Source organism: Bos grunniens, chromosome X (genome assembly GCF_055505025.1).
Source record: "Bos grunniens cultivar Pamir isolate PY7600 chromosome X, Bosgru_T2T1.0, whole genome shotgun sequence".
Lineage (NCBI taxonomy): Eukaryota > Metazoa > Chordata > Mammalia > Artiodactyla > Bovidae > Bos > Bos grunniens.
Genome location: NC_141194.1, coordinates 75,545,971 through 75,560,953, shown reverse-complemented (window position 1 = coordinate 75,560,953; position 14,983 = coordinate 75,545,971). Strand labels below are relative to the sequence as shown.

The 14,983-nt window shown below is 35.4% G+C and overlaps 1 protein-coding gene across 7 annotated transcripts in view; it reads right to left on the bottom strand.

Annotated features, from left to right (window-relative positions):
* LOC147340723 (uncharacterized) overlaps positions 1-14,983 on the bottom strand; it is a 467,968-nt gene that overhangs the window by 215,928 nt on the left and 237,057 nt on the right. For all 7 annotated transcript variants that reach the window (XM_086386242.1, XM_086386239.1, XM_086386241.1 and 4 more), the window contains one exon: positions 14,019-14,138. In XM_086386242.1, coding sequence (XP_086242368.1) covers positions 14,019-14,138 — 120 coding nt within the window. The remainder of the gene's footprint in view (positions 1-14,018; positions 14,139-14,983) is intronic.

Genomic DNA, 14,983 nt, shown 5'->3' with positions numbered 1-14,983 from the left:
ACACCCCAAGACATATATTAATCAAGTTAACAAAGATAAAACACAAAGAACAAATACTAAAAGCAGCAGGGGGGAAAACAACAAATAACAAACAAGGGGATGCCCATAAGGATAACAGCTGATCTTTCAATAGAAACTCTTTAGGCCAGAAGGGAATGGCAGGACATACTTGAAGTGATGAAAGAGAAAAACCTACAACCCAGATTACTGTACCCAGCAAGGATCTCATTTAGATATGAAGGAGAAATCAAAAGCTTTACAGACAAGCAAAACCTGAGAGAATTCAGCACCACCAAAACAGCTCATCTTTGGTTGTATAAGCTCTAACCCAAAACAACAAAGTAAATGGCAACAGGATCATACTTATCAATAATAACCTTAAAATGTATGTGGGTTCATTGCCCCAACCAAAAGACAAAGATTGGCTGAATGGATATAAAAAACAGATCCCTATATATGCTGTCTACAAGAGACCCACCTCAACACAAGGAACACATACAGACTGAAAGTGAAGGGCTTGAAAAAGGTATTTTGTGCAAATGGAGACCAAAAAAAGCAAGAATAGCAATACCCATATCAGATAAAATCGACTTTAAAATAAAGGCTGTGAAAAGAGACAAAGAAGGACACTGCATCATGATCAAAGGATGAATCCAAGAATAAGATACAACAATTATAAATATATATGCAACCAACATAGGAGCACCACAATATGTGCTAACCAGTATGAAAGGGGAAATTAACAGTAACACAATAACAGTGGGAGACTTTAATCCCCCACTCACAGCTATGGGTATATCAACTAAACAGAAAATTAACAAGGAAACACAAACTTTAAATGACATAATGGACCAGCTAGACCTAAGTGATATCTACAGGACGTTCCACCCCTAAACAATGAATTTCACCTTTTTCTCAAGTGTACACAGAACCTTCTCCAGGATAGATCACATCCTGGGTCATAAATCTAGACTAGGTAAATTCAAAAAAATAGAAATCATTCCAAGTATCTTTTCTGACCACAATTCAGTAATATTAGATCTCAATTAAAGAAAAAAATAAAACTATTAAAAAATCCAACATATGGAGGCTAAACAACACGTTTCTGAATAAAGAGCATATCATAGAAGAAATCAAAAAAGAAATCAAAATATGCATGGAAACAAATGAAAATAAAAACATAACAACCTAAAACCTATGGGACACTGTAAAAGCAGTGTTAAAGGGAAGGTTCATAGAAATACAGGCATACCTCAAGAAACAAGAAAAAAGTCAGATAAATAACCTAACTCTACACCTAAAGCAAGTAGCAAAAGAAGAAATGAAGAAACCCAGGGTTAGTAGAAGGAAAGAAACCATAAAAATTAGCGCAGAAATAAATCCACTGGGATGACCCAGAGGGATGGTATGGGGAGGGAGGAGGGAGGAGGGTTCAGGATGGGGAACACATGTATACCTGTGGTGGATTCATTTTGATATTTGGCAAAACTAATACAATTATGTAAAGTTTAAAAATAAAATAAAATTTAAAAAAAATCCAAAAGAAACAAAGGAGACCATAGCAAAAATCAACAAAGCCAAAAGCTGGTTCTTTGAGAAGATAAATACAATTGACAAACCATTAGCCAGACTCATTAAGAAACAAAGGGAAAAAAATCAAATTAACAAAATTAGAAATGAAAATGGAGAGATCACAACAGACAACACAGAAACACAATGGATCATAAGAGACTAATATTAGCAACTATATGCCAATAATATGGACAACTTGGAAGAAATGGACAAATTCTTAGAAAAGTACAACTTTCCAAAACTGAACCAGGAAGAAATAGAAAATCTTAACAGACCCATCACAAGCACAGAAATCAAAACTGTAATAAGAAATCTATCAGCAAACAAAAGCCCAGGACCAGTCAGCTTCACAGCTGAATTCTACCAAAAATTTAGAGAAGAGCTAACATCTATCCTACTCATACTCTTCCAGAAAATTGTAGAGGAAGGTAAACTGCCAAATACATTCTATGAGGTCACATCACCCTAATACCAAAACCAGACAAAGATGCCACAAAAAAGGAAAACTACAGGCCAATATCACTGATGAATGTAGATACAAAAATCCTTAACAGAATTCTAGCAAACATAATCCAACAATATATTAAAAAGATCATACATCATGACTAAGTGGGCTTTATCCCAGGGATGCAAGGATTCTTCAATCCAGATTGACAAAGAAAAAGTAAAACTCTCACTGTTTACAGACGACATGACCTTCCACATAGAAAACCCTAAAGACTCCACCAGAAAAATACTAGAGCTAATCAATGAATACAGTTAAGTTGCACAATATAAAATTAACACACAGAAATCTCTTGTATTCATATACACTAACAATGAGAAAACAGAAAGAGAAACTAAGGAAACAATTCCATTTACCACTGCAACGAAAAGAATAAAATACTTAGGAATACATCTATCTAAGGAAACAAAAATCTCTATATAGAAAACTATAAAACACTGGTGAATTATCAAAAAGGACACAAACAGATGGAGAAATATACCATGTTCATGGACTGGAAGAATCAATATAGTGAAAGTAAGTATACTACTCAAACCAAATTATATATTCAATGCAACCCCTATCAAGCTACCAACAGTATTTTTCACAGAACTAGAACAAATAATTTAACAATTTGTATGGAAATACAAAAATCCTGGACTAGCCAAAGCAATCTTGAGAAAGAAGAATGGAAGTGGAGGAATCAACCTACCTGACTTCAGGCTCTACTACAAAGCCACAGTCATCAAGACAGTATGGTACTGGCACAAAGACAGAAATATAGATCAATGGAACAAAATAGAAAGCCCAGAGATAAATCCACACACCTATGGACACCTTATCTTTGACAAAGGAGGCAAGAATATACAATGGCGAAAAGACAATCTCTTTAACAAGTGCTGAGAAAACTGGTCAACCACTTGTAAAAGAATGAAAAGAAAACACTTTCTAACACCATACACAAAAATAAACTCAAAATGGATTAAAGATCTAAACATAAGACCAGAAACTATAAAACTCCTAGAGGAAAACATAGGCAAAACATTCTCCGACATAAATCAAACCAGGATCCTCTATGACCCACCTCCCAGTGTATTGGAAATAAAAGCAAAAATAAACAAATGGGACCTAATCAAACGTAAAAGTTTTTGCAAAACAAAGGAAACTATAAGCAAGGTGAAAAGACAGCCTTCAGAATGGGAGAAAATAACAGCAAATGAAACAACTGACAAAGAATTATTCTCACAAATATACAAGCAACTCCTGAAGCTCAATTCCAGAAAAATAAATGACCCAATCAAAAAATGGGCCAAAGAACTAAACAGACGGGTTCTCCAAAGAAGACATACAGATGGCTAACAAACACATGAAAAGATGCTCAACATCACTCATTATCAGAGAAATGCAAATCAAGACCATAATGAGGTACCATCTCATGCCAGTCAGAATGGCTGCTATCCAAAAGTCTACAAGCAATAAATGCTGGAGAGGGTATGGAGAAAAGGGAACCCTCTTACATTGTTGGTGGGATTTCAAACTAGTACAGACACTATGGAGAGCATTGTGGAGATTCATTAAAAAACTGGAACTAGAACTTCCATATGACCCAGCAATCCCAATGCTCGGCATACATACTGAGGAAACCAGAACTGAAAGAGACGCATGTACCACAATGGAATATTACTCAACCACTAAAAAGAATACATTTGAATCAGTTCTAATGAGGTGAATGAAACTGTAGCCTATTATACAGTGAAGTAAGCCAGAAAGAAAACACCAATACAGTATACTAACACATGTGTATGGAATTTAGAAAGATGGTAATGATAACCATATATGTGAAACAGCAAAACAGACAAAGATGTATCAAACAGTCTTTTGGACTGTGTGGGAGAAGGCAAGGGTGGAAAGATCTGAGGGAATAGCATTGAAACATATATATTATCATATATGGAAGAGATCACCAATCCAGGTTCGATGCATGAGATAGTGTGCTCAGGGCTGGTGCACTGGGATGACCCAGAGGAATGGGATGGGGAGGGAGGTAGGAGGGGGGTTCAGGTTGGGAAACACATGTAAAACCATGGCTGATTCATATCAATGTATGGCAGAAACCAGTACAATATTATAAAGTATTGAGCCTCCAACTAAAATAAATAAATTTAAAAAAAACCTATTTAGACAAATATTCCAAATTTATTTTGGTAACTGCCTGTTGTATATATTTTTTTCTATCATTTTAATTTAAAATAATGCATGCTTTTATATTTTAGGCATGGCTTTGTAAGTAGCCTATACTTTTTTCTTAAGCTGGTGTGATGTTCTTTTTCTTTCAACTGGAGCATTTAGATTTTTTTACATTTCATATTATCACTGATATATTTGGGTTTAAATCTACAGTGTTATTGTACTTGTTGACTTCCATTTTTCATGCCTGTATTTTGTTCCTTTGATTCTCTTTTCTTGATTTCTTTCGGATTATTACTTCCAGTTGTCTCCTCTAATGTTGATATTCATACATTATTTTATTATTCTTTTAGTGGTACCACAGGCATCCATGGCTTACCAAGTTACAGTTTTACTTCTTAGATAATGTATTGCCCTTAGAATACTTTATTTACCCCGTCCATCCTTATTTGCCACTACTTTAACAAGGTTAAACTCTACCTATTTAAAACTCCATATTTTTATTATTGCAACTGTTATCATTTTACTCAGCCAATAATAATCTATATTTGCATACATATTTACCATTTTGTTGCTCTTCATTCTTTCCCACATTCTTTAGCTTGCATCTCAGATTGTTTTTATTCCACCAAAGAACAGTATTTATTTGGGAGTGATAGTAATAAGAGAAGACTTTGAGAGTCCCATAGACTTCAAGGGGATTGAGCCAGTCAATCCTAAAGGAAATCAGTCCAATATTCACTGGAAGGACTGATGCTGAAGCTGAAACTACAATACTTTGGCCATCTGATATGAAGAACTGATTCACTGGAAAAGATCCTGAAGCTGGGAAAGATCGAAAGCAGGAGGAGAAGGGGAGGACAGAGGATGAGATGGTTGGATTGCATCACTGAGTCAATGGACATGAGTTTGAGCAAGGTCTAGGAGTGAGTGATGGACAGGGAAGCCTAGTGTGTTGCAGTTCATGCATTCACAAAGAGATGGACACGACTGAGAGACTGAACTGAACTGATAGTAACAAAATATCAGTTATGTTTGTTCCATTCTCAGATTCCAAAAAGTCTTAATTTTACTATCATCTTTGAAGAATAGTTTTATGGAAAACTGAATTCTAAGTTGGCAATTTCAGCATTTTCAGCTCAGTTTTTTCAAATAGAAATCCATTTTCTTCTGGCTTTCATTGCTTTACAGTCTAGGTTTTCTTCTTCCAGATGTTAGTCTCATTTTTTTTTACTGATTGTTAGTTCTCTAATGACTAACAAATTTTAAAAATTTATCAAGCTTTCCTGTTTTCAGCTGAAAGGTTGACACAAATCACAAAATCCATCATTACTGTAGATATTCCCAGGGAATTCCTAAGTGACTGGCCCATATTTTTGCTGAAGGGGGTGGTGAGGCCATAAGCTGAGATAAAAGAAGGCTGGAGTTGGATAGGGAAACATTTCTGGAAGTGTTGAAATTTTGGATTAGTTTTTGAGGAAAAAACAGCTGACCACATGATTGAATAAATCCAACTGAATTTGACAGATAGCAGTGACAAGCAGGGATAGAGGTATAATGTATAGGTATACTGTATCTAGGCCTCAACTTCTTAATTTAAAAAATGAACATGAAAATAGTTTCTGCCCTGTCTATCACACAGTCATTTTGAGCACCAAATGAGATGACAGTATGCATTTCAAAAGAAATTATAGATATGAAAGCAAACTAAGAGGTTATATAAATAATGGCTATTTATACACAGGTAGAATTTTAAAAATTGAATAAAACACAGTAAACTTGAAAAAAATCTTTACCTAAAAGAACAAAATGTATGATACTGTATATCCCAGGGTTTATTTTTAGGATCATGGAAAACATTTACATTTTCATTCATAGAACTGGCATTTACTCCCACATTCCCATAGCACCAGGGGAAATATTCATGAAGGAACACTTTGAGTAGATAAGTACTGATCATATCACACTTGAAGCAAATGAAAAAGAGGGTAGAGGTAAAGTGAAATGGAATGGAACAAAGAAGGGGAACAAGAAGACAGGCAGGTACTTTGTGAGTTCCAAATATATACTTCCTTCTTAAAATGTGAGATATTGTAAGGCATCTCCCTAATGACTCTAATTTAGTATATCTTTCTCACACAGACTAGCTACTACTAGAAGCCTATTGGGTCATTAGTCAAAGAGTTATTGCAGAAATGTCCATCAAGGACATACAGCCAGACTAATGTCTGATTACAAGCTCTTGGTTTTATCTCCTGAGATTTGCCACTTTAATGGAACAAGATGTCAGCCAAGTAGTTCAAGGTTCCTAAGCAGAGATGAACCATTTCAGGGCAGTCGATCATTCGTGTCTGACTCTTTGCAACCCCATGGACTGCAGCACACCAGGCTTCCCTGTCCACCACTATCTCCCGGAGCTTCCTCAAACTCATGTCCATCAAGTTGGTGATGTTATCCAACAATCTCATCCTCTGTCATCTCCTCCTTCTGCCTTCAACCTTTCCCAGCATCAGGGTCTTTTCCAATGAGTCAGTTCTTCACACCAAGTGGCAAAAGTATTAGCTTCAGCATCAGTCCTTCCAATGAATATTTAGGATTGATTTCCTTTAGAATTCACTGGTTTGATCTCCTTGCAGTTCAAGGGACTCTCAAGAGTCTTCTCCAAAACCAGTTCAAAAGTATCAATTCTTCAATGCTCAGCTTTCTTTATACAACTCTCATATCCATACATGACTACTGGAAAAAACCATAGGCTTGACTATATGGACCTTTGTTGGCAATGTCTCTGGTTTTTAATATACTGTCTCAGTTTGCCATAGCTTTTCTTCTAAGGAGCAAGTGTCTTTTAATTTCATGGCTACAGTCACCATCTGCAATGATTTTGGAGCCCAAGAAAATAAAGTCTGTCATCATTTCTATTGTTTTCCCATCTATTTGCCATGAAGTGATGGGGCTGGATGCCATGTTCTTCATTTTTTGAATGTTCAGTTTTAAGCGAGCTTTTTCACTCTCCTCTTTTACCCTCATCTAGAGGCTCTTTAGTTCTTCTTTGCTTTCTGCCCTTAGAGTAGTATCATCTGCATATCTGAGTTTGTAAATATTTCTCCTGGAAATCTTGATTCCAACTTGTGATTCATCCAGGTTGACATTTCACATGATGTACTCTGCATATAATTTAAATAAACAGGTGACACTCTACAGCCTTGGCGTACTCCTTTCCCAATTTGGAACCAGTCTATTTTTTCCATGTGTTGTTCCTACGGATGTTAGCAATTTGATCTCTGGTTCCTCTGCTTTTTCTAAATACAGCTTGAACATCTGAAAGTTCCCAGTTCAGGTACCATTGAAGCCTCACCTGGAGAATTTTCAGCATTACTTTGCTACCACATGAGATGAGAGCGATAGTTTGAACATTCTTTGGCATTGCCTTTCTTTGGGACTGGAATGAAAACTGATCTTTTCCTGTTCTGTCACCAATGCTGAGTTTTCCCAATTTGTTTACATATTGAGTGCAGCACATTCACAGCAACATCTTTTAAGGATTTGCAATAGCTCAGCTGGAATTTGATCACTTCCACTAGCTTTGTTCATTGTGATGCTTCCTAAGGCCCACTTGACTTCACATTCCAGGATGTCTGGCTCTAGATGAGTGATCACACCATTGTGGTTATGTGGGCCATTAAGATCCTTTTTATATAGTTCTTCTGTGCATTCTTGCCACCTCTTCTTAATATCTTCTGCTTCTGTTAGGTCCATCCCATTCCTGTCCTTTATTCTGCCCATCTTTGCATGAAATATTCCCTTGGTATCTCTAATTTTCTAGAAGAGACCTCTAGTCTTTCCCATTCTATTGTTTTCCTCTATTTCTTTGCATTGATCACTTATGAACCATTTAAGATAGACAATTTTGTAACACAGTTCTTTGAATGGATAGAACCTGAAACTTTCTTTCTGAAAGTAGAGGGTATGGCCACTTTTTTGAGCTAAATGATGGATTTTCAGCATACACTGCAGTGATACATTTTGGGAACTCAAAAACACTCCTCTTAGATGATGTATTTTTAAAATGAAAAAATAAAATAAAATGAAAAAACAAAAACAAAAAAACCCTGTGTTCATGTAATATTTCAACATACAAACATATTTTGTGATTCTATTCTAACTTTTTTACACTTGGAAATGATCCCACTACAGATTTACTTTAAAACAGAAGCCCATAGTCTATTGGATTTTTAAATGTTAAAAAAAATTTTTGATAAATTTTCCATGGACAGAAAAATTCAGTTACTTCTTGGTTTTCTCCCTTTGCAGAGCATTAAGGCTTATTTTTCCTGTCATTTAATCATTCTGGGTAGCTTTCTTTTACTGTTAGTTTCCTCAATAAAGCATATTATTTAATACTCACACCTATTAATTAGAATGCTGTATATTATATTATAAAGGTAAAACTTAATTTTACATTTTTAATTTTTGTTATAGATTGCCTAACTGGTAACCAAGAGTTGGCATAGATGCCATAGTTTCCTGAAATATATTAAATCTTAAAAGCAATTATGATAACATTGAATATGCACACCATTACAGTATTTCAAAGACTATTTTAAATGGTTGCCAAAAACAGGAAAATGTGATTTAAAAAATAGCATATAATACAAATCTCAGATTAGACAAGAATTTATGGGCTATGACAATGAAAACATCTGGGTCATCATAATCCTTGAATAAATCAATTATCATAATTATCTACACACCAAGTGCACAAAAAGCACATGGAACCAGGCATCTTATATGGAAAATGAATGTGATGAGATGTTGGTAGAGATGATGTCAGTGTGCCAGTACACTTCCTTGGACATGAAATAATGGTCCTAGATAGGAAACATTGGTTAATTTATGGGTCAATTTTTTTCGCCATCTAAATGAAAGCAGTATGACAAAAATATTTCAGGCAGCTGACATGGATGGAGGCATACTGGCTTTGTACGTTCCTTGCTGACACATAAACCATATCTATATAGTATTTACTGTTTGACTTCTGATATTTTCTTCTTTCATGTTATTTGTGTTCTCTGATTTAGAAAGACTGCTTAAGAATAGGGCTTCCCTGGTAGTTCAGCTGGTTAAGATCCTCCTGCAATGCAGGAGACCTGGGTGGGGAAGATCCTCTGGAGATAAGATCCCCTGGAGATAAGGAGCTAAATAATAATAAGGTGTGGAGCCAGAGAGAAGTATGCAGAGGGAAAAACATGCTTAGTCCCAGAGACAGATTTATCATGAAGCCAACGAAGCTTAAGTTTTAGGACCCCTTACTTATACAGTCCCCTTCCAAAGCACTGAGAGTATTTCATGTTTGTATTATTCATCAGATGTTAATTTTTGCAATTTGCTGTGATTTTTTTCATTCCACATTTCAACTTGTATTTCATTTTGTGTGTTTTTCAGAGGCAATCTCAAATTGTGTAAGATTCAGGCTCTTCAAAACCTGAACTTACCCTTTTAAGTGTGCTTCACCAATAGTGGGAAGAATAACCTTCAAACTCCTAATACCCTCCCTCTGTCCCCAACATATCAGAATCTATAGCCCCAAGCAAACATTTTAATAAAAGTCGGTAATATTCAATCCATTTCTATGTTAGGAATCAGTTAGCCACTGAGCAGAATATGTGTACTAGTTAATGATTTCTTTGCAAGGCCACTCTGGGAAATATAAAACTGTGGGCCTGTAAAATAGATGTTTTTCTGGAACTCTCTTGCTTTTTCGATGATCCACAGGATGGTGGCAATTTGATATCTGGTTCCTCTGCCTTTTGTAAAACCAGCTTGAACATCTGGAAGTTCACAGTTCATGTATTGCTGAAGCCTGGCTTGGAGAATTTTGAGCATTACTTTACTACCATGTGAGATGAGTGCAATTGTGCAGTAGTTTGAGCATTCTTTGGCATTTACTAACAATGCCAAAGCCTTTGACTGTGTGGATCATAATACACTGTGGAAAATTCTGAAAGAGATGGGAATACCAGACCACCTGACCTGCCTCTTGAGAAACCTATATGCAGGTCAGGAAGCAACAGTTAGAACTGGACATGGAACAACAGACTGGTTCCAGATAGGAAAAGGAGTACGTCAAGGCTGTATATCGTCACCCTGCTTATTTAACTTCTATGCAGAGTACATCATGAGAAATGCTGGGCTGGAAGAAACACAAGCTGGAATCAAGATTGCCAGGAGAAATATCCATAACCTCAGATATGCAGATGACACCACCCTTATGACAGAAAGTGAAGAGGGACTAAAAAGACTGCTGATGAAAGAGAAAGAGGAGAGTCAAAAAAAGTTGGCTTAAAGCTCAACATTCAGAAAACAAAAATCATGGCATCTGGTCCCATCACTTCATGGGAAATAGACAGTGAAACAGTGGAAACAGTGTCAGACTTTATTTTTTTGGGCTCCAAAATCACTGCAGATGGTGACTGCAGCCATGAAATTAAAAGACGCTTACTCCTTGCAAGAAAAGTTATGACCAACCTAGATAGCATATTCAAAAGCAGAGACATTACTTTGCCAACAAAGGTCCGCCTAGTCAAGGCTATGGTTTTTCCTGTGGCCATGTATGGATGTGAGAATTGGACTGTGAAGAAAGCTGAGGGCAGAAGAATTGATGCTTTTCAACTGTGGTGTTGGAGAAGACTCTTGAGAGTCCCTTGGACTGCAAGGAGATCCAACCAGTCCATTCTGAAGGAGATCAGCCCTGGGATTTCTTTGGAAGGAATGATGCTAAGGCTGAAACTCCAGTACTTTGGCCACCTCATGCGAAGAGTTGACTCACTGGAAAAGACTCTGATGGTGTGAGGGATTGGGGGCAGGAGGAGAAGGGGATGACAGAGGATGAGATGGCTGGATGGCATCACTGACTCGATGGACGTGAGTCTGAGTGAACTTCGGGAGTTGGTGATGGACAGGGAGGCCTGGCGTGCTGCAATTCATGGGGTCGCAAAGAGTCAGATACGACTGAGCGACTGAACTGAACTGAACTGAACTGGACCTGTGAAACCATATTAGATTTATATAGCTATATGTGACCTCAGTTGTCATTCAGTCAAGCTCTGCATTTTACAGAGTAGAAACTGAGCTTTAGAGAGGAAATATGACTTGTTCAAGTTCACATCTAGGCAATTTGTGGTAAAGTAGGGATTTCAAAAAAGCTAATTAATCCTAACACTAAATTCTACTGTTGTTCCAATTTACTTGCTTTCTTTGTTTATGAAATTTATTCCCTCATGTGTTTTGGATTTGTATATTTTGCATAATAAGGTTAAAATTCTATTCTGTATAATTCTACAACTGAGAGACAGATTATTATTTGATATTTTAAATCACTAATTTTGAACTTCGCCATTGGCATAAAACGTCACATTCTTTTCACATGCAGCTTATGGTTTAATGACATCCTTGATCAAATTGAACAATAAAAATTTCCATTTCAAAGGTATATCCTTTTTTTTTTCCACGTAATTAGCTATTTCAAGACAAACAATTCTGTACTAAAAAACTCCACTCTCTCTTTTTCATTAAGTCATTATGCTAAGATAAGGTTGTCATGCAGCCGTAATAATGATTTTGCTATGTTTACATAGATTAAAATAAAGACTTAGATGAAAATGATTCTGATAATAGAAGCATAACATATGAAGGGTTACTTCAAATTATAGCTTTAAAAATTAATGTTAAATGATGTTTTCTGTTGGAGCAAATGTGAAGTTATTTGCCTTTGCTTTAAGATTTAAGTCATTACTATATCAATTTTTAAAAGTACAGGAAATTCAGTAAATACTATGACAGATGTAATCATACGGTAAGTGGGCAAAAATAATGCACTTAAAATAGGCAAGCTGACTTTATCGAGCTTATTTCTGAACTTAAAAGATTCTATATCTCAGTTTATTGTGCAAATCTTTACAATAAATTTGGGACATGTAATTAACATAAAATACACATAAGTTACCTCTAAAATCCCCTTAATTAAGTGGGCAAGGACTATGAACAGGAAATTTAGGAAAAAGGAAGGGAAAATGGCTAATAAATATGATGGAAAATGTTAAACCTCATTAATTGTAAAAGAAACAAGATATGACTAGGATTATGATTATGACTGTTTTTCACCTGAATAATTCTATTTGTTTAAATAGTAAAAGCACAAACTGATACAATCTTTTAGAAAGCAAATTTTCAGTATATATTACAAACTTGGAACTGTTCATAACCTTTGGACCAGTAATTGCATGTCTCAACAACTAAGCATTAAGAGCTTTAGGTACAAAGATGCTCAATTATATGTATCAGAACAGTATATATAACAGTAAAATAACAAAAGCTTGAAGTAATTTGAATGCCAACAAGTAAAACAAAATCAAGTAAATCATGATATGTTCATGTGATCAAGTTATATATGTGGTATGTCACAAATATATAAAATATGAATAGAAAAAATATTGGAAGAAAATATACAAGTATTGTTTATGACTAAAACAAATAAATGTTTTCCTTTGGCATTCTTATATTTTATAGTAATTAACAGGCAATTTCAAGTTAGAAAAATTAAATAATAAAGGTAAAGAAAAGGAAATTAGGAGAAAAATATAGCATATAATAAAAATGCTCAAACAATTAAACCCACACTAAAACAAAAATGAGGTTTGATTTGACAATTCTAGCAAGAATTAGAAAAAGAGATAAAATTCAATACTCTGAAAATACAGGGTTTAGTTTGATAGAATTCTTCTGGTAAGTAACTTAACAATACAATTAATCCTAAAACAATTGTGAAAGTGAAACTGAAAGTTACTCAGCTGTGTCTGACTCTTTGCAATCGCATGGACTGTAGCCTGCCAGGCTCCTCTGTCCATGGGGACTCTCCAGGCAAGAATGCTGGAGTGGGTAGCCATTCCCTTTGTCAGGTTATCTTCCCAACTCAGGTCTCCCGCATTACAGGTGGATTCCTTATTGTCTGAGCCACTAAGGAAACCCAAGAATATTGGCATGGGTAGCCTATCCATTCTCCAGTGGATCTTCCTGACCCAGGAATTAAAGCAGGGTCTCTCTGCATTGTAGGCAGATTCTCTATAAGCTGAGCTTCCAGGGAAGACAACAGTATATTCTGTTATTATTATCAGAATCATATAAATATATTCAAATATATTATTTGAATGGTTAAAATACATTATACTTTAAAAGACCATTATATCAGTTTTACTTTTAACACATGAAAATGGCAACATTCTAAATAATCCAATGACAATTGAATGATTAAATAAATCATGATATATAAATTCAATGGTATATAATAAAGTCACCTAAAATTAGCATAATGACTATACTGAAAAGCCAGACATGATCACATCATCTTATATACTGTATACAGTTGACCGTTGAACATGGGTTTGAACTGCACAGGTTCACCTATGTGCAATCATTTTTTCAGTATATAAGCACTACAGTACCACACTATCCATGGTTGTTTGAATCTATGAATGTGAGACTGTAGATATAGAGAACAGACTGCAAAGTTATATGTGGGTTTTTGACTGCATGGAGGGTTGGTACCCCTAATTCCAGTGTTGTTCAAGTATCAACTATATATTTAGAGACATTAAAAGGAAACCAAAAAAAAACCATAATACCCACTTCTGTGTTAAATTAGAGAGAATTTGATAGATATTTACAAATCTTCACTAAATAATTTAGTTTAATGGTAAATCTTTTCTTAAAAATTGCTTACCACTTGCACATTACATGACTTCTTTTCAGGGGTAATAACTTCTGCAATTTGTGTTTCCAGTTCTGTAAGATCAGGTGGCAGAGCAATTATGTAATGATATATTTTAGTCACACCCTTGCACTAGAAAAGAAAAAATATATGAAAATCATATCAGCATCACTATTTCAGTTCTAACATGTAATTGACATAATTTTCAGGTTTAAAAAATGAATATATAATATATATGCATGTACATATATATTCCTATTTGTATTCAGAGAGAGATACAACATGACTCACCAAAAGATGAAAAATATACTTATATGTTTGCAGAGTGAGTTAACTGTGTATTATCAAAGCATAAAACTGGACTTAATTTTTTAGGTCCTCTCAATTGTCGTATGGGCAAAGTGCAGATGAGTGAGAAATAAAACGAGATAAAAAAGGTCAATTTATTCCTGAAAAAGTACACATATTCATGGAAATTTTGGAAAAGGCAGAAAACCTAAGAAAAAGTTAGCTATCACCCAGAATAGCAAACCCCCTCTTCCAACAGCACAAGAGACGACTCTACACATGGGCATCACCAGATGTTCAATACCGAAATCTGATTGATTATAATATTTTCAGCCGAAGATAGAGAAGCTCTATACAGTCAGCACAAAAAAAGACCAGGAGCTGACTGTGGCTCAGATTATGAACTCCTTATTGCAAAAATTCAGACTTAAATTGAAGAACATAGGGAAAACCTATAGGCCATTCAGGTATGACCTGAATCAAATTCCTTAAAATTATACAGTGGAAGTGGCAAATAGATTCAAGGGATTAGATCTCATGGGCAGAGTGACTGAAGAACTATGGATGGATGTTCATAACACTGTACAGGCGGTGGTGATCAAAATCATCCTGAAAAAAAAAGAAATGAAAAAAAGGCAAAATGATTATCTGAGGAAGTCTTACAGATAGCTGAGAAAAGTGAAAGGCAA